Here is a 21,242-nt window from a genome sequence, read left to right as displayed (position 1 = left end):
CTACGGGCACTGGGACCACTGCCCCAAGGCGGAGCAAGTTGTCCAGAGTCTGCTGAACTGCTGCCACTTTGAGGGGAAACTTGCAGGGAGAGTTCACGAACCCATCTCTCAGGGGCCGGCAGAACTCCAACTTGTAGCCGTCTCTGATGACTTCTAGAACCCAAGCGTCTGAAGTTACCCTGGTCCACTCGCCCAGAAAAGAGGACAGTCTTCATCCTATCTGCTCTGGGCCATGGACCATGGCCCTGTCATTGGGTAGGAGACCCTGGGGGAGGACCGGAGGAAGAACCTCCTGAGCGGCGGTCTCTGCGAAAGGAATGCTGCTTCGGGGAGAACCTCTGCTTGAAGGAGGAGGAAGAGCCCGACTTGCCCGGGCGATACCAACAGGCTTCTTGAAAACAGCCCTTAGAGGAACCAGGGCGAGCACTGCTGGCCCTTGCCTTGACCTCCGGCAACCTCTTGCCTTTAGAACTGCCGAGATCCATCACGATCTTGTCCAGCTCATCCCCGAAGAGCAGCTTGCCCTTAAAAGGCAACTTGGCTAAGCGGGATTTGGAGGCATGGTCAGCTGACCAATGCTTAAGCCATAGCCATCGACGGGCAGAGACTGTCTGAGACATACCTTTAGCCGAGGCTCTCAAAACATCATACAGCAAGTCTGCCAAGTAAGCCAAGTCCGACTCCAGGACCGGCCAATCCGCCCTCAAGGAAGGATCTGAGGGGGAGGCCCGCTGCACCACCATCAGGCATGCCCTGGTCACATAGGAGCCGCAAACTGAGGCCTGCAAACTCAAGGCGGCCGCTTCAAAGGCTAACTTTAAGGCCGCTTCCAATTTTCTGTCCTGAGAATCCTTACGGGCAGAGCCACATTTCACCAACAAAGCCGTCTTTTTTGTCACAGCCGTGATTAAAGAGTCCACTGCCGGCCAGCGCAAGGCCTCCTATTCACCCTCTGACAGAGGGTACAGACGAGTCATGGCCCTGGCTACCTTGAGGCTCGCCTCAGGAGAATCCCATTGAGCCGAAATTAGAGTTTTCATGGCTTCGTGGATGTGGAAGGTCCTGGAAGGGTGCTTGGTTCCCAACATAATAGCGGAACCCGCCGAGGCTGAAGGAGGGCCTTCCTCCGGACAGGAAATACTCAAGATGCTCATAGCCTGAACTAACAGGTTAGGCAATTCCTCTGAGCGAAAAAGCTGCACTGCAGAGGGCTCATCTCCCCCATCAGGGCGAGGATCAGCCTCCTCCAAAGAATCCCCAAGGGACCTTTGGGAGAACTCAGAAACGCTGCCCTCATCTACATCAGAGGAGACAGAGTCCCCCAAGACCTGAAGATCCACCCGAGGGCGCTTGATCAGGGAAGCCTCTTCCCCCATATCTGACAGGGAAGCAGGAGCAGCGTTTTGCAGTTGAAAGGCCTGATGCAGCAACAAAATAAACTCGGGAGAGAAACCCCCCTGTTTGTGCACCTCTGCAACCTGGGCCACAGCCCTAGAGGACTCTCAACCTCCACTCCATAGAGCGGGGGAGAGGCGTGCTGCGCATCCAAAATGGCATCCAGCGCGTCACTCCGCGGAGCCGCGCGGGAAGCATGGAGCTTAAACTTCGCCATCTTCTTACCGCCACCCAACTCAAAGGCGGCCATACCAGAGGCCGTCCGAGCTGCATGGGCGGCTGACGTCGGAAGGGCAGACATCGGGGGATGGGCGCCTAAGACGGGAAAGGCCGCCGATGCCCCAGCGGAGGAAAAACCGGCTAAATCAGCAAAGTCCAAAAGGGCGCCCAAAAAGGGCTTCTCTGCCTCCGATCCCTGCGCCTCCCCACTAGCCGCGCGATCGCAGTCTGGGGAGCGCTTTTTCACGCCCTTACCATCCGACGCCATGATCCACGAGGGAAACTTTCAGGGAACCCCCTGCCCGCTAGGAAAGGTAAAATTACCTGCTTCTTGCTCCGAGCTGCAACGAATTGGTGTCCCAGTGAGCAGCTGCAAGTAAAATATTTTCTGCTTCAAGATTGTTATGTTTTTTTTTTTTAACGGAGCCAGCGGGAGGGGGGAGAAAAGGAGGGACCTGGCACCACCAGGTTTGCACTTGCTCACGAAGAGCCCTCAATCCCAGGTACTCAACAAAGCCTAAGTAAATAGGCGTGGTGACCAAGCCAGAGCTGCTGCGTGTGATCACACACCTGCTAGATAGAGAGAATACTGAGGATTTCCTGGTAGCACATGACCACATATAGAGAGGCAAAAGATTGCTCTCTATCTCCACCTGCTGGTAGATGGACACAACCCACCAGTCTATGGATTGATCTGCTTGATGATATGGAATTGCTGTTGAATGACCTAAATGTGGGCCCTCCATAGTCCTGCCCTAAACACACCCCCTTGCTATTTGGACAAACTGCAGTGTAGGACGTCCAAATTCTGCCTTTTGAAAATTGTGATTTGGACGTTTTGGGCAGATGGACATTTTATTGGCCATTTTGAGACTTCCATCTGCTTTGAAAATGAGCGCTATAGGCACTTATGTATTATAAAATGGGCTGGAAATAGGCCCTACTTGGAGATGACTGGTTATAAAATTACCTTCCACAGATCTCCAAATGAATGAATGAATAAAATTCCAAGCACCTTGAAAATGTGGAAATGTCTGAAAATGGTAAATGTCAGAAATAAAGGCAGCAGAGAATTTTATTGAATATTGGTCTTACCAGTGGTACAGAATCCATTTCTTCTATATATTCTCTTACACTCAGACTCTTCTTACTTGAAGGCTGGACAGAAAAAGGAGGAATTACAGTGTTCACTTGTTCTTTGCATCAGTCTCGAGGTTTTCAGGAAAGAGCATTTCAGTTGCTACCCATACCATGCACCAGGTTTTTTGGAATGACTGGGTCAAGGGTCCTGATTTGATTTACTGCTTTTCTGTAGTATCAACAAAGCAGTTTACATTTACTATATGGAGGTACCTTTTCAGTTCCTAGTGGACTCACAATCTAAGTTTTTTGTACCTGGGGCAATGGAGATTTGGGTGACTTGCTCAGGATCACAAGGAGCCACAGTGGGAACTGAACCCGGGTCCATAGGTTCTCAGCCTACTGCACTCAACATTAGGCTATTCCTCTACTCCAATATTAGCAATGGTTCTTTGGCAATGTCATACCTTTCTACTAATAGGCACTTGCCTTTACACAACATGTGCATGTGTAAATGCAGAGAAAAAGACCACTTATATGTACAATTCTATAAGTAGCACAGCTTGTAACTGCAAGGGACAAGACGCAGAGACAGAGCATGGGCGGGACATGTGCATGTCTCCAGTTATGCACATAAATTACATAAGTACATAAGTATTGCCATACTGGGAAAGACCAAAGGTTCATCAAGTCCAGCATCCTGTTTCCAACAGTGGCCAATCCAGATCACAAATACCTGGCAAGATCCCAAAAAAGTACAAAACATTTTATACTGCTTATCCCAGATATAGTGGATTTTCCCCATTTAATAACGGTCTGTGGACTTTTCCTTTAGGAAGCCGTCCAAACCTTTTTTTTTAAACTCCGCTAAGCTAACCGCCTTTACCACGTTCTCTGGTAACAGAATACTGTAAGTAACATGTGCCCTTGCTGCATGTACACACCCACAATTATGCCAGATATATGGCTGGGATGTAAAGTTACACCTGCTGATGCTAACTTAGAGCCCCTTTTACTAAGCTGCGGTAAGCCCAATGCAGCAGCCCGGCAGTACTTCCCACTCCTAGCATGCCGTCATATCCAATGCTACAAAAATATATTTATTTTTATAGCACCGGAGTGTACTGGTTCAGTAATTGGGCAGTGCCACATGCTGCCTGTCTGCCACCAGGCTGGTATGGGAGCCTGTACCGCCACCTCAATGGCTGGTGGTAAGGGCTCCCCCCTCCCCGAAATGGCCGTGTGGCAAGTGCTTTACTTGTCGCACACCCATTTCCTGCAAGAAAGAGAGACTTCCCTTTTACTCACTGCGGTAAAAAGGGGGCCTCAGCGCGTGTGAAAAACATGCGCCAACACCAGCGCAGGCCCCTTTTTGCTGCAGCTTGGTAAAAGAGTTCCTTAGCTTGTGTTCTAGGATGAAATCTTGGCACTCAGATGCTATTATAGAATAGATGCTTCCAGGGCTGCACTGGCACACCTAAAAGATGGCTCCCACTCATAGAATGGCCCCCTTAAGAGAATTATACATTGTAGCAGAGCATTACCTGTGGATTTTCAGCAGTATTAACCAGATAGTACCAGGGTGGAATTAGGGCAGAGTGAAGGCAGAATGCCCATATATATAGATAATATTGATATTTATATAGTTAAGTGGCTTAATTTAGGTCATCCTAAATTAAACTGCATAGCTCTGTGCAGCAGTTGAATATCACTGGCTGTGGTGACTGCATTATCTAGCCATATAGTGGCATCAAATATACATATATTTTTTAAATGCTGCAGCCAGCATTAAAAAAAAAACCCTCATAAAACTTACTGCTCCATTGAATACTGACTGGAGCGTGCTCTGGGTTTCAGAGCACATGCTTTCTTAGCACTGCCTCAGTAAAATTCATTATGGTTCCCCAGGCCAGACATGTCAATTTCCCTTTTCTCCTTTGGACTTCTAAAGTACATTGAAACCTACCTTTATTATGAATAGCACCACGAGTCTACATTTACAATTAACTGAAGGGGGAGTAGCAGCGAGGGTGCATGTGTTTTATTATCTCCTAGCCCAGCCCTTGTAGTGATATTTCTGGACAGGGCCAACAGACTACAGCTTACTCTAGAATCCAACAAATGTGCATCACCCTCCCTTCTTCTATAACTCAACCCCTAATATTAGACACCAACTACATGCATAACTTAGAAGGCTAGCACTACGTGCATCGGAGGTGCCAAGATGCAAGGCTTTTCTATAAAGTGCGCACCAAAGTCACTTAGGGCCAGATTCTATAAAGCACACTGGAAAAAAAATCAGCACTAAGCATGGTTCTACAAAGAGTGCGTGCCCTTTAGAGAATCACACTTAACGCCGATTCCCATACCATAATTTGGGTGCCAGACTTACACCTGCTGAATCCTGGTGTAACTGTTAGGCATGGAGATCCATTATTCTGTAACAACGAGCACTGTCCCTGACACACCCATGCCCCTCCCATGGCCATGCCCCCTTTTGAGTTGTATGCTATTGCATTCGGGTGCCAAGCATTACAGAATAGCACACACAGATGCACGTGCAAATCCTAATCGGTGCAAATTAAGTCAATTAGTTTTTAGAGGCCAGTTATTGCTCATCAACAGCTTGTCAACCAATTAGTTACACATGCATCTCGGATCGTGTCCAAATGTGGGCACCCAAATCTGGGCATCATTTATAGAATCCAGGTGTTAGTTTGTAATTGTGAGGGGGTGTACGTATGGGCAGAATATGGGTGGGCCATGGGCATGTTGTCAAGAGATAAGCGCAACTTACAGAATATTAATCAGTTTAGTGCAGTGGTTCCCAAACCTGTTCCAGGATGCACCCCAGTCGATTAAGTTTTCAGGATACCTACCATGAATATTCATGAGAAAGATCTGATTGCAATGGAGACAATGCATGCAAATCTCTCTCATGAATATTCAGTGTGGGTATCCTGAAAACCTGACTGGCTGTGGTGCCTCCAGGACCAGGTTTGGAACCACTGGTTTAGTGCGTTGCATGGTGCACTTAGGGTGCACCAACTCACACCAGCCATTGACCCGTCATAAGTGAGCACACCTAAATTTCAACACACCAACACAGCTTTGCACTAGTATTCTCTAACTGCTTAGGTGCATCTACATCGGTGCCAGTTTATAGACTTGCCCCCTTATGTATAACCTATGGGTGGACAACTACAGTCCTTGAGGGCCATAACCCAGTTGGGTTTTCAAGGTTTCCACGATGAATATGCACAAGATTGAATACAATGGAAGCAGTACATGCAAATCAAACAGATCTCTTGCATATTCATTGTGGAAATCTTGAAACCCTGACTGGGTTGTGGCCCACAAGGACCGTAGTTGCCCACCCCTGGTCTAGCCAGTGGATGACACTATAAAGTGATGGCAGACACTGCCCTTGCAGCATCCTCAGCCCCCCTCCAAGCTCTACTGCATGGTGGTGCACAACACTTGTCACTGAGGCACTGGCCCGGTTCAGAATAAGACATTTTTAGAATGCATTTTGAAGGCAATAGAAATATATACCTGAAGATGTGAACACACTGTCTTCAACATTTCATACACGCTGTCTCTGGACATTAAGGACACAAAGATGTACTAATTTACAAAAGAAATGAAAATAGAAGGAAAATTAAGTCACAAAGCACTCATCTGGATTCTTTCACTTAGCAAAGCCTTCTCAGTGGTAGATCAGTGTAGTACTGCTGGATGGGTCAGAGATGCAGCTCCCACACTTTCTAATAAGCAAGGGATGGGGGGGGGGGGGGGGGGGGTCGCTGCCAAAATGCAGGGCAGTGCAGGAGAGAGAGCCTTGTCATCAGAGATGAATCATATGCAAATAGAAAAAGGAGGAGGAGGAGAAGAAGAGAGCCTTACTGATTCAGAGAAAGAGGGAAAGTTGCGAACTCTGGAATTTCACAGCACAATTTATAAAATATTAAGGGCTGTTACACAATTGCCAATTAGCACCAATTACAGCCAATAACTGGTTGCTAAGGCCAATTATCATATAATTATTAAGTTACACGTGCAACTGACCTCATTCTAGAAGTTGCATGCTAGAATTAGAGGGGGCCAGGGAACACTGGATCTGGGTAGTAAATCTTTATAGGTCTGTGGCTTGGGTTCCACCTAACATGCTGCACTGCCACCTCTCCTCCATACCAGCAGTAGAAAACCCCTACAGTGGATTAACGCTCAATACAGCTTCCAAAATCTGAATGCTTTGAAGAACTATATTTTTCTGACTAGAACAGTCATATCTTAATTCTTTAGTGAACTGGACTAAGTTAATATTTCATACAGCAGAATGATATCTTTCCTTTTTTTAAATTTTTATTGAAATTTATAATATTATAACAAGCCAAGTATTCATTTGTACAGCACAGTACATAAGTTAACAAAGAAAAGAAAAGAGAATCATATGATCCCTTATGCAAACAGTAACTATACTCCAGTCCTCAATATGGTGGGTGATCCAAGAACTAATATAACAGGAAAACAAATGATTAAACTTATAAAGAAAAAGCAGCTAACATCTGGCTCTCAACAGGGGATCAGGAACCCACAGGTACTGGAGATGAGGACCTATTTTGCCCCTCTATAACCCCCCCCCCCCCGGTTGATATAAAGGTGAAGAGTTGTAAAGATTCAAAAAAGACATTTGTGTGATCAAACACAGATCATACAAATATATTTTCTTTCTTTCCTTGCAAACAGTGATGATTTCAGAAAAGAGGAAAAGCCATAGAGAGGTGGCAGAAGAACACGGATGACAGCAGAGGCTCCTCCATACCTTACGGCCAGCTGTGGTGCTGATTGCAAGCCCGTTCGGAAGAAGACCAGCTGTTTTATGCTTTTTCACCAGCTGAACAGAGACTACTGGGATCACAACCTAAAATTTAAAAATAACAGTACCACATTACTATGTACACTATCTATACTTATGTGTGGCCCTATTTTAGACAGACGGTAGAAACTGAGGTTAGGATGTATACAGTTCAGACATTATTGTAGAAAAAGGATTTGTTGATGTAGAAAACACAGCAGTTTATGTGTTGGTACTTTTTCCTTTAATTGTTACATTCAGGTACAATACAGATATTTTTCTGTTCCCAGAGGTTTGTATCTGAGGCAACGGAGGGTTAAATGACTTGCCCATCACAAGTAGCCACAGGGGGATTGGAATCAGGCTGCCCTGGTTCTTAACCCACTACTTTAACCAATAGGCTACCCTTCCCTTTACATCTGTAATCTTACCATTTTGCACAACTATATGTATATGTGTCACTAATTAATAACAGAGGCCTCTGTCCTTATATATTTTCACATTGGAGGGGGAAATAAGCACCAGGAAGTAATGGTTAGCATTCCCTAAATCCCTCTAGTTATTGGCTGGCCCAAGCAAGCACATTTTATAAAACCTACACGTGCAAGAGTGCAACTGTAAATTCTGATGTGGATATTACTACTACTACTACTTATCATTTCTATAGCACCACCAGACGTACTCAGCGCTTTACAATTGAACATGAAGAGACAAAGAGAGCTTACAATCTAATTTGGACAGACAGACAGGACAAACAGACAGGACACAAAGGGATAAGGGACTATTGAAGTGAGGAAGGTAAGATAAGGGTTACGAACAAGTGAAAAAGTTAGGAGTTAAAAGCAGCATTAAACAGGTGGGCTTTTAACCCGGACTTGAAGGCGGCCAGAGATGGAGCTCGACGTAGCGGCTCAGGAAGTCTTTTCCAGGCATATGGTGCAGCAAGATAAAGGAACGGAGTCTGGAGTTAGCGGTGGAGGAGAAGGGTCCAGCCAGGAGAGATTCACCTAGTGAACGGAGTTCCCGGGGAGGAGTTTAGGGACAGATGAGGGTGGAGAGATACTGAGGGGGCTGCAGAGTGAATGCACTTATAGGTCAATAAGAGGAGTTTGAACTGTATTCGGAAACGGACAGGGAGCCAGTGAAGCGACTTCAGGAGAGGGCTGATATGAGCATATATATATGGAACATACACTTACATTTCCTTTCTAAAATTAGGTTTTACATTTCCAATGTGATATACATGAATAAATCGTGAACAGGGCTTCCAAAATAATGGCTTTTAGCTCTGCTGTGTTAAATATAGACAGCTCATTAATGTGGTATGTCTACAGATGATTTCTTAAGCAGTTTATCAAAATGAAAAATCTAAACTTAAAAGTTAATCAACCTCATTTTCTATCTAACTCCTGATATCTGTTCCACCTCTAAAAAAAAATCTGTGTGGAAAAAAAAATGCACCTAGGCATACTCTATAAAGTATGCCTAGATTTAGGCGAACTTTATAGAATATGCCTAAATTTCAGTACAATGAAAGTAAAACTTGGTGTTAATACCTGTGACTAAATTAGGCACGGACCAGGTATATTCTATAACAATGCGCATAGATTTTAGAAATGCCCACAGCCTGCCTATTCCACGCCCAAGGCCATGCCCCCTTTTCAACTGTGCGCATTAGAGTTTACGCGCATCACTTTATAGAATATACTCAGACAGTTGTGCGCATAAATTCTAATTACTGCCAATTAGTGTCAATAATTGCTTGTTAATTGGAAATTATCAGCGCTGATTGGCTTGTTAACTAATTAAGTTGCACAAGCAAATTCAGAGTATGACTGGATTTGGGCATGTAACTTCAGTCGCGCTACATAGAATCCAGGGGATAGTGTGCACTCTTTGCACATAGTGCACCCTCTTTCAAGAGTGCGCACTCAATGGCTTTGCTCTCCTGAGGACAACACAACCATATGAAAATGAAATGACTAAAGCAAACATTCCCAAAAACAACATGGGAAATGACAATGAAAACTTTCTGGCTGGTCCTAAACTATGCATGCTCAGCACTGACCAAGGTGCTGAAACCCATTTAGAAGCAAATGATAGAATTGTTCAAGTTGAGATCACAAAGCCCCCCCCCCCCCCCACCAAAAAAAAAAAAAAAGGCTAGAGACTATTATTGTCTCTTTCTGGAAAAAATTCCGCTCCCAGATTTCCAGGCAGTTTACTCCTCTATATGAGCCTGCAACATAATCGCCCGAGTGTGAATCTTGGCAAGATTAAATGGTTGTAGTAATGGAACCTGAAGTGAACCTCTCTGATCTTAGTTTGACTTTTTAAAATTGCACTGATATATTATCATCAGTGAGGGGCCCTTTTGCCAAGCTGTGGTAAAGATGGCCCTGCAGTAGTGGTTGTGGCAGCCATGCTGAGGCCCTTTTTACTGCAGTGGGTAAAAAGGCTGCAAAAATACATGGCCATGCAGTAAGACTGCGCCATGCAGGGGGGGGAGCACTTACCGCCACCCACCGAGGTTGCGGTAAGGGCTCCCACACTAACCCGGCAGTAACCAAGTAGCGCGCAGTGCTGCTTGATTACCGCAAGACAAAAAAAATCAAGCCCTATTTTCCACAGCATAGGAAATGTCACACGCTGGGGCTGCAACTACTGCTGGCACCTGCACTGAGCTGGAGGAGCTCCAAACTGACGTGCAGTAAGCCCAAGTTCGGTTTACTACTGCTTTGTAAAAGGGCCCTTAAATTTGGGAGCTAGTCTCCAATTAAGCAAGTCAGCGTGTGCCTACATTGAGGCACGTCTACTTACGCCAGGTCATTAACAGGTGTAATGCTAAGGTGCTACGTAGGCACATAGACGCTGAGTTATGCTAATAATTCTACAACAGAATCTTGACATCCAGATGCCGTTATAGAATTTGCATTCGTTGTATCTAGTCACCTAACTTGTGCTGCCCAGTTATAGAATTACCCCCTATATTTCGGATATAAAGCTGGAAAACCAGAAGCAAATGGGTTACCTTAATATCCTTTCCAAAGAGGTTAGCATAGAAGCAAAGCCAATTGCGAGAAATGTAGAGACGTCCTTGAATGAGGATTTCTTTCCGAAGTGCACAGGAATACGCTGCAAAATAATAATGAAGATCACAGCACATCCTAACATACCAAGGAAGAAAATGTCATGCTAAGAACATACAGCAAATCTACATGGGCATGGAAAAACACAATACGTCGAGGAAAGAGGTAAGGGAGTAATTCTATAATGCAGGCACTTACTTGCACATAAATATTTAGAGTAAATGCCAGATACACATTTACATGCTGTTCTGTAACTAAGCTCTTATCTTCAAAAATGTGTTCTTTGCAGGTGCCATACACATATGCAGAGTTTGGGTGGAGTGCGGGCAAGGTGCACATTTACAAATGTAACTTATTCATATCTCCAGGTTGTAGGCATACACAGTTATGCCAGTTCTATGGCTGGCATAAATGTTTGTACGTATATATCTGGTTACGCTAGTATTCTATAAATGAAAGTAGCAGGGCTGGCTCAAGGAATAAGCCAGGTGAGGTACTGGATCAGGGACCCAAAACTCAAGGGTGCCAAATGCCTACCTCACTGGCATGCTTTGCGCTGTTCTCTCTAAGCTGAGTGGGAGTCCTCCAACTGCATTGGGATGATGCTTCAGTATTGTGTTTGCAATCACTAGGGACAGGTAGGTTTCTTGGAGTCCTGCAGATCTTGCCTATCTCACGCTATCGAAAATGTGATTGTGAAACAGCACCCCCCACTGGCAGGTCTGTAGGTGGAGGACTCCTGCTCAGCTTAGAGGGAACAGTGGTGCAATGCTTTCACCGCTGTGCTCTCTTCTCTACATGGACAGTGCTACTGGCGTAGGTTTAAACATGAGAGCAGGTACTTCCTGGTAGCCGAGTGTGGAGGAGAGCACAGAGCGCATTACATTTATACTCCACATTTTCCCACTAGTCGCAGGCTCAATGTGGCTTACACAATACCGTAGGGCAGACTACAGTTCAGTAAAATACAGTTAAACAATGTAAAGTAAGGTAGTGATCACATAGGTATCGTATAAAACAACAATGATAATAAGAGATAATAAAAGATCAATAAGGTCCAAACATTTTGCTATGATAAAAAAAAAAAACAGTAACTTAAGTTGAGTCTGGAGGATAAGCCTTCTGGAATAAGGATGTCTTCAGTAATTTCCTAAAATTTAGATGGTTCTGAGTTGATTTTAACAATTTGGGCAATGCATTCCATAGCTGTGTGCCAATGAAGTAGAAGTTGGATGCATAGGTAGATTTGTATTTTAGATCATTATTTAAGTTAAACAGTATTTTAGGCCATAACAATCTGGGTAATGTAAGTTTAAATAGGATCGGAAGAACTGGCACTATTTCTAGGTGGTAATCTATTAAATTTAACATGTATCCTGGAACGTCTCCGTAAACAATCCTATGAACCAAGGTTGCAAACCTTAAAGGCAATACATTCCTTGATGGGGAGCCAATGTAATTTTTTACGAAGGGGCCTGCACTTGCTGCCATAAAACAGCAGGTAGGACCAATGCCAGCAGGGCGGAGGGTGCCGGAGGTGCTGATGCAGATAGGGGGAAGGTACTTGAGCAACAATTGGCTCAGGGCATCACAACCCCAGCACTGAAAAATAGCCCCCTACTCTCCTTTATAGAATATGCATCTGTCAGGCGCCCTGTTACAGAATTACCTCCACAATGCACAAATGTGATGTTTAGATGAAGAAGAAACGGGATATAAGAGATGGAAAAGGAACTCGTTTCTGCAGCTATGTTTAGTAACAGAAGATAAATAGCACTGGCCAAATTAAGACAGCTGCTCTCTGTGCTTTCAGAACAGCAGAATGAATAAGGATCTTTCCTCCAGTCATGCAATAAGGTTACATCGCAGCAGGCTGCATTTGTTTTGTTTTTTTCTGAAAGCCACCTGTCCTGTACAGTTTAAGACATCCTCAAGTACTCACCTTTCAACAGGTTCTCTTCTACAGGAAGATCTTTGAACAACTTGTGGTACAGTGAGTTGTTTTTATTTGGTGTCTAGATGTAGAACAATACAAACATTTCAAATTAGGAGTTGATGTATTCCCCCCCCCCCCCTTTCTCACATTGCTCAGACTTTGTAGCATCCACAGAGATTGTGAGAGGCCAACACCGCAGCAAGAGCTGAACTGAAAAAAAATCACCCAGTCACTATGGCAGATGGGTAGTCTTGGAGGTGGAGAGAAAAAGTAGCTGAATCAAAGGCCTACTCTTCCTAGTTATTAAGAACAATCACTTTCTGCAAGCCATAGTAACCCACTTTCTCCATAATAAAGCTCACCTATGCCGTTCACTGAGGATTTTGTTGCTCCCCCTGTTTCTCATCAAATAACAGACATAATTTTAACTGCTTTTGGTGCGACTACAGCCAGGGGCGGCCCGACCATTCGGTCACCTGAGGCTGGGGCCAGGTAACAGTCTTCCAGAGTGGCATATCCCCCCTTTCTTCCTCCACCCCGGTCCCAGAGTTTATCTTCTTTTGTTCATGTTCCAAAAGCCGCCAGAAGCAGGAACGATTGCCATATGCTGCCCTGTCACCGGCACTTGTTTCTTCAGAGGTGGCTGCAGTAGAGAAGAGGCCGGTGCCGGTGGCAGGGCAGCATATGGGAATCGCTGCCACCTCAGGCTTTTGAAACATGAAAAAAGAAGGTAAACTCAGGGAACAGGGTAAAGGAAAGAAGGAAGGAAGGGGAGAGATGGTGGAACTTGGCCTGGGCAGGGAGCATCTTGCCCTGGCCACCCCTGACTATAGTCGGCCTCTGGTAACATTGTCTATGGACAGCCACTAGGGTGACGCGGTGTGTCTGTCCTTGGGAAGAGGTGTATTCAGACAGCTAATTGAAATAAACGGGATAGGATATGGAGAAACAGACTGATTAGGCCATATATCTGCACATGTGGAGGGCAATGTTCTAACAGAGCACCCAGAGCATCCATAAAGCACCTATTCTATAAACCTTTCTTCTGTTGCGACACCTGACAGACATAATAAAATTATGGCATAAAGTTTTTTAATTACACAATCAAGCTCATTTTCAAAGCACTTAGCCTCCCAAAGTTCCATAGAAACCTATAGAACTTAGCCTCCCAAAGTGCTTTGAAAATATGCCTGTATGGGGCTCATTTTCAAAGCACTTACACTTATAATATGCAGATATCTTGATTTAATCAACAAACATAATAAAGTTACTGCATACAGTTACTTAAGTTATATGACTTGGAGGACCATTAGAGGTAATCTTCCAAGGTGACACACCTTATTTTGTAATCAGCTCTTTTCACTACAGGGAGTAATCCCAGTGGAAGATTACCTCTGATGGTCCCCCAAGTCATATAACTTAAGAAACTTTATGCAGTAACTTTATTATGTTCGTTGATTAAATCAAGATAGCTGCATATTATAAGATATAAGGACGGCCTGGTTATTACTAATGGAAGGTGTGACATCTGACAGATCATGTTGATGTGTGTGACACACTGAACATTAAAATTCACAGCTGAACAAAAATAGAATCCTGAATATTTCATTATTTAAAAGTATGCAAGGGAAATGTAAACTATTCTTAAATAGAATTTATTTTAATAAACTACTAAAATGATCAAATGGTAGCTTTTCTTAAAGAAATACAGGTTGTATACTAATGTGGGACTATATACATATTTCAATATGGAATAGACAAATTCATACTAACTTACTGTCAACATCAATAACCTTTTACCCATTATAGAGTTAGGATGTTTACCTTACACCAGAATATATTTAAATTCTGGTGTCACCTCAGTAACGGCAACGCAAAATTCCTCCACTACCAGATACTGCACAGAGTAACACAAAACCCTGTAAATATGCTATCCAAAACCATGTAAAAAAACAGAACTGTGGCAGTAATTATCATTGGGGGTAGTGGAGAAGTAGAAATGGGGACCAGTTAATGGGGATTTCAAGTACTTGACGCTCTTGAGTCTCTGCTCTCCGCAGTTTGCAGGCAGAGGTAGGAAGTGTTAGACAGCAAGCCCGTGCTTTACCTATGTCAAATTTTTGGTGACACACTGGTTGAGAATTACTGCTATCAAAAAAGGTAGATGCTTACTTTCCATTATAGAATACAAGCATAACAGGTCAGATACACATGTGAAAGGCAATTCCATAAAATGGTGCCGAAATACGTACCACTAGAGCACCTTGGGGCTCTTTTCCAAAGTGTCAGTAAGCCCAACACGGGCTTACTACACGCCATCTCTAAACTACTGGCAGCCCAACATGGCCACCGGCGGTAGTTCTGCCTTGAGTGTGTGCCATTTCCAGGGTGCTGGAAATTTTTTTATAGCGTGGTGCTAACCTGGTGGTAATCTGGCATCGCTGCATGCTGCCCAGTTACCATAAGGTTACTGCGGGAGCCCTTATTGCTACCTAAGTGGGTGGCAGTGAGTGCTTCCCCCCGCATGGCCACGCAGTAAGAGTAATCTTACCGCATGGCCATTTTTTTTCAGAGGCTTTTGGCCACTGCAGTAAAAAGAGCCATGGTACACAAGAAAAACAGCCCCCGCCACTACCACAGCGTCCTTTTTCCCCATAGCTTAGTAAAAGATCCCCTAGCTTATAGAATACTAACGATTATGCCAGTACTTGTCAATCTTTTTGTGCAGAATAATGATATACCTGTGGAGAGCACACCTAGGCTGTGACCCCGTGTGATATCCTGACCCCCAGTTTGGGAAGCTGTGGCTTATGCACATGACTGGTACCAATAAATTTTGCAGTTCGAAGCATAAGTGCTAGGTGCTATTCCACACACAGTGCGACTAACTTATTTAGGGCCTTATTCTATGAAGGTTATGCTGCTAAATTTATGCTCCTAAATTATGAGCCTAATCTATGCTTCAAAATAGATTACGCTCATAATTTAGGAGTATAAATTAGGCTCATAAATTTAGGAGCATAACCTTTATAGAATAAGGCCCTTATGGCCTTATTCTATAAAGGTTATGCTCCTAAAATTTATGCTCCTAATTTATGAGCTTAATTTATGCTCCTAAATTAGGAGCATAATCTATTTTGGAGCATAGAGTATGCTCCTAAATTAGGAGCATAAGTTTAGGAGTATAACCTTGATAGAATAAGGCCCATAGCACACAACTGTCAAAGGGGTGTACACATGTGCAAAGCATCAGTGTGTCACAATGCAATGCACACAACTTATAGAATACTATCAGCTGTGTGCACTGCATGGTACATTCAGGCATGAACACTTATGCCAGCCATTGACATGTGGCTGCACTTAACTTTTGCCACACCAATGTGGCTTTGCACTAATATTCTAGAACCACTTGGGGGTACCATTCAACAGTTATAGAACTGGCACTAAATGTGCCCCTTTGTGGCATAGTTATAGAATTTAGGCATGACCACTTACACCAACCATATAGCTGGAGTATGTGCTCACACCAAAATGCCAGAAACTATGCACCTAAGTATGAGTTCTATCCATTTGTACACCCACCTGTAAATTGCATGCTATGTAACATATGTGCATACATTTTTTTTAGATATATTAGTGATAGGAGGAGGTGCAAATGTGGCATTGTGAGACTCAAAAGGTGAAGGAGAGGAATATGTGGAAGCTGGATAAGGTGGAATTGCTTAACAAATATTACTGTTCTCTGTTCACAGTTGAAGGGCCGGGAGAAGGACTGCAGAAGACAAACACAAATACGTATGGTGGGGTTGTAGTCCCTGAATGATTTTCAGAGGACTGTGTTCATGAGCAGCTGGCTAAACTATAGGTGAACATAGCAATGGTGCCGGATGGCATACATCCGAGAGTACTGAAGGAGCTTAGGGAAGTTCTAGCTGTTTCATTGGCTGACCTTTTCAATGCTTCTCTAGAGTTGGAAGTGGTCCTGTAAGACTGCAGAAAAGCAGATGTGATCTCTCTCAACAAAAGCAGAAGTAAGGAAAAGGTTGGGAACTACAGGCCAATAAGCCTGACTTCTATGGTAAGTAAATTCATGGAAATGCTTTTATGTTTAAATTATGTTTGTTAAAACCAAGAAAAGATAATACACAAGTAGACTACAAATGGTCAATAATTTTTTTACAACTGTTACCCTCACTCCACAACCTATTAAATAAACTCCCACAAAGAGACCTAGCAAGACAAAGCAAAATCAAGAGGTCTGGATTATTATGACCTCCCAGATATAGCCGAAAAAAACTCCAAAAATCCTACTGTAACCCTAGGGGTTAAAATAATCTTGACTGGGCTCCTCCAGGAAAAACAATACAGGTTCTAAAGTGACATCACTCTGGGACAGCAGCTGAGCAACTGGTTGCCTTGGCAACGGCTTGCTGGGCAGTTAGGAGGTAAGGAAACAGCTGAGCAGACGTATGTTAGGTGTCTGTCTACAGCTCTAGAGAAAATCTGTTTAAAAAAACAGATTTGGGAGTGTTGTAAGGGCAATTGATGAGTGTGATGTGAGAGCCTAAGTTTAATTCTTTAAATTAAAAAAGCCTGACGCGTTTTAAGGGCTTTTAGAGAGAGACTGAACTGTTTGAGAGTTTGGTGAAACAAAAATGGATTGACCATAAATCCTACCAGGAAGTAAATGTGGAGAGGAGCTGGTAACCAAGATTGGTTAATAAAGTGTCATTTTCATATATTCAGCACTAGTGCTGGCTGTAATGGTACACTAACATTCTATCAAACCTGATTGATTTGAGAAGAGGATTTTAAAAGTGAAAAGCCTCATTGGAATTGTGGAAAACAATTCTTTAAAGGAGAATTGTTTGTAGCCTATATTAAGGTGACAGTGTGCATACAAAGGGGTTGGAAGTGATATTAATATTAAGGAATTTTATGCTTCCAGCTGATTAAAGTAGAACCTCACACTCATTTTATTTTTAATTAACTGTGGGAGGGAAAGTATAGGGAAACCTGATCATTCATTTCTTTATATGGGTTAGCTAGCTAGGGACAAGCAATTATCCCTGATAGCTGTGAGTGGTGACATTTGCTAGGGCCATCAACTAGGTAGGGAGTAGGGTTTTGCCTTTTTGTGTTAATTAAAGTCTAGTATAGTAGGTATCTGGAGTTCCTGATCCCTGACAGTTTCTTCTTTGGGAAGCATCACGTGAATACATGGTACCCACTGAAAGAAAGGAGAAGATAAGAAGATAAAGCAAGAAAGCAGGAAAAAAAAGTATCCTTTACACCACAGAATGTGATTTGACTAAGGATTCTGCAGAGACTAAATTAGGAGAGAAAATAAACACATTATCTGACATTAGTTGCATCCTTTAGCTGGTAGAGTGATCCTGTAAAGAAACAAAGATACGAATGTTATTAGTTACAGTGTTTATTTTTAAAAAGGTTCACGGTTAATAGAAACAAAGTTTGCACTGGGAAAAGGGAACATAGAAGCTTAAGTGACCAAGTGTTATAAGTTTTATGCCTAAAGAGTAACTGGTGAATGGGAAGGGGTAATACTAGCAGTTGGTGTGCAGGGTATAAATTATTGAGTTGTGGGTTGAAATCAATTGTGTTTAACAAAGCTAATGTTTGAATAAAAAAAAACTTTGAAATCATTTCCATCTTGATAGTTTTTTTTTGTGTACCTCTTCTCCGCTTCTGGGTGGTGTGTTCGGACCACCCGGTCAGGACTAGATTGAAAAACTAAACCAGAACATATTCTGAATTCCATCTCGACCCAGGAGTGGGGGAGGGGTTTACACTACAAAAAAACAAGAAGAAAAAAAGGGGGGGAATAAACATACTGCACTGGAGCGCCTGAGAAGTCTTCACATAGTATTTAGAATCCCACTGATCTGCTGTTAGTAATATGTAACTTGTTATTAAAATCGTCCATAGTACCTGAAGATTGGAGGGTGGCCAATGTGATGCCGATTTTTTAAAAGGATTCTAGGGGTGATCTGGGAAATTATAGACTAGTAAGCCTTACTTTGGTGTCGGACAAAATAGTGGAAATTGTAAAGAATAAAATTACAGAACACATAGACAAACATGGTTTAATGTGACAGAGTCAGCATGGGTTACTACTACTACTACTACTATTTAGCATTTCTATAGCACTACAAGGCGTACGCAACGCTGCACAAACATAGAAGAAAGACAGTCCCTGCTCAAAGAGCTTAAAATCTAATAGACAAAAAATAAAGTAAGCAAATCAAATCAATTAATGTGTACAGGAAGGAGCAGAGGAGGGTAGGTGGAGGCGAGTAGTTACAAGTGGTTACGAGTCAAAAGCAATTTAAAGAGGTGGGCTTTCAGTCTAGATTTAAAGGTGGCCAAGGATGGGGCAAGATGTAGGGGCTCAGGAAGTTTATTCCAGGTGTAGGGTGCAGCGAGACAGAAGGCGCGAAGTCTGGAGTTGGCAGTATTGGAGAAGGGAACAGATAAGAAGGATTTATCCATGGAGCGGAGTGCACGGGAAGGGGTGTAGGGAAGGACGAGTGTAGAGAGAAATTGGGGAGCAGCAGAATGAGTACATTTATAGGTTAGCAGAAGAAGTTTGAACAGGATGCGAAAACGGATAGGGAGCCAGTGAAGCGACTTGAGGAGAGGGCTAGTATGAGTAAAGCGACCCTGGCAGAAGACGAGACGGGCAGCAGAGTTTTGAACCGATTGGAGAGGGGAGAGGTGACTAAGTGGGAGGCCAGCAAGAAGCAGATTGCAGTAGTCTAAGCGAGAGGTGTGGATGAGGGTTTTGGTAGAGTGCTCGGAAAGAAAGGGGCGGATTTTACGAATGTTGTAAAGAAAGAAACGACAGGTCTTGGTGATCTGCTGGATATGAGCAGAGAAGGAGAGAGAAAAGAGTCAAAGATGACCCCAAGGTTTCGAGCTGAGGAGACAGGGAGAATGAGAGAGCCATCAACAGAAATAGAAAACGGGGGGAGTGGGGAGGTGGGTTTGGGGGGAAAAATGAGAAGCTCGGTTTTGGTCATGTTTAATTTCAGGTGGCGTTGAGACATCCAGACAGCAATGTCAGACAAGCATGCTGAAACTTTGGTTTGGATGCAAGGTGAGATATCAGGGGTAGAAAGGTAGATTTGGGAGTCATCAGCATAGAAATGGTAGGAAAAGCCATGGGATGAGATTAATGAACCAAGGGAAGAAGTGTAGATAGAAAAGAGGAGGGGGACCAAGAACAGAACCCTGAGGTATGCCGAAAGGCAGAGGGATAGAAGTAGAAGAGGATCCACCAGAGTGAACACTAAAGGTGCGGAGGGAGAGGTAGGAAGAGAACCAGGAAAGGACAGAGCCCTGGAATCCAAATGAGGAAAGGTTATCGAGAAGTATGCTGTGATCAACAGTGTCAAAAGCAGCGGAAAGATCAAGAAGAATGAGGATGGAATATTGACCTCTGGATTTAGCCAGTAATAGGTCATTGGAGACTTTAGTAAGCGCAGTTTCGGTTGAGTGGAGAGGGCGAAAACCAGATTGTAGTGGGTCAAGAATAGCATGTGAGGAGAGAAAATCAAGGCAGCGGCGGTAAACAGCACGCTCAAGTAATTTGAAGAGAAATGGAAGGAGGGAGATGGGTTGGAAATTAGAGGGACAAGTAGGGTCGAGTGAAGGCTTCTTAAGGAGAGGTGTGACCACAGCATGTTTAAAGGCAGCAGGGACAGTCGCAGTGGAAAGTGAGAGGTTGAGAATGTGACAGATAAAAGGAATAAGAGCAGGAAAGATGGCATTAAGAAGGTGGGTGGGAATGGGATCAGAGGAACAGGTGGTACATTTTGAGGAAGAAAGGAGAAGTGTAGTTTCCTCAATAGTAACTTCAGGAAAGGAGGAAAGAGAATGAGGGGAAGGAGAGAGAGGGGAACGGACTAGTGAAGGGAGAGGTGGTGAGGTAGAGCATGCAAGGTTTATCTTTTGAACCTTATCGTGAAAGAATTCAGCAAGGGTCTGAGGAGATAATGAAGGGGGAGTTGGGGGAGGGGGCACCTTGAGGAGAAAGTTCAATGTGGTGAAGATAAGTCGAGGGTTAGAGCCAAGAGAGTTGGTCAGTTGGATATAATAATCCTGTTTGGCGCGTAAAAGAGCAGATTGGAAGGAGGTCAGCATGAACTTAAAGTGTAAGAAATCAGCAAGGGCCCGAGATTTCCGCCAGAGGCATTCGGCGGAGCGGGTGCAGGAACGTTGGTAGCGAATATTAGAAGTCAGCTAAGGTTGGGGTTTTGTACGCCTTATAGGGCGGGTCATCAAAGGTGCAAGAGTGTCTAAGGCAGATGATAGAATATTGTTGTAAGAAGAAACAGACTCGTTGACAGACGTGGATGGTGCCACAGTCGAGAGGAGGTTTGAAACATGGGAGGATAGAGATGAAGGGTCAATACCATGAAGATTCCTAGATAAATTAGATAAGATAGGATGGGACTGGGAGGGAGGAGATTTAAGTGTGAAAGTTATAAGATGGTGATCAGAGAGGGGAAGATCAGAGGCAAGGAAACTAGAGTGTGAACAGTTAGAGGAGAAGATAAGATCAAGACAGTGACCATTTTGATGAGTGGGGGAGGTGGAGCATAGTTGGATATTAAAGGAGGATGTTAAAGCGAGTAACTTG

At 43.8% G+C, this 21,242-nt stretch overlaps 1 protein-coding gene across 3 annotated transcripts in view; it reads right to left on the bottom strand.

The window, feature by feature from the left end:
• Nucleotides 1-21,242, bottom strand: part of GRAMD2A (GRAM domain containing 2A) — a 141,683-nt gene that overhangs the window by 27,741 nt on the left and 92,700 nt on the right. For all 3 annotated transcript variants that reach the window (XM_030187812.1, XM_030187796.1, XM_030187804.1), the window contains 5 exons: nucleotides 12,584-12,656; nucleotides 10,584-10,687; nucleotides 7,520-7,618; nucleotides 6,250-6,321; nucleotides 2,710-2,772 (listed from right to left, as the gene is read on the bottom strand). In XM_030187812.1, coding sequence (XP_030043672.1) covers nucleotides 2,710-2,772; nucleotides 6,250-6,321; nucleotides 7,520-7,618; nucleotides 10,584-10,687; nucleotides 12,584-12,656 — 411 coding nt within the window. The remainder of the gene's footprint in view (nucleotides 1-2,709; nucleotides 2,773-6,249; nucleotides 6,322-7,519; nucleotides 7,619-10,583; nucleotides 10,688-12,583; nucleotides 12,657-21,242) is intronic.

Source organism: Microcaecilia unicolor, chromosome 1 (assembly GCF_901765095.1).
Source record: "Microcaecilia unicolor chromosome 1, aMicUni1.1, whole genome shotgun sequence".
Lineage (NCBI taxonomy): Eukaryota > Metazoa > Chordata > Amphibia > Gymnophiona > Siphonopidae > Microcaecilia > Microcaecilia unicolor.
Note: the sequence above shows the minus strand (reverse complement) of the source record. Positions and strands in the feature narration are given on the sequence as shown.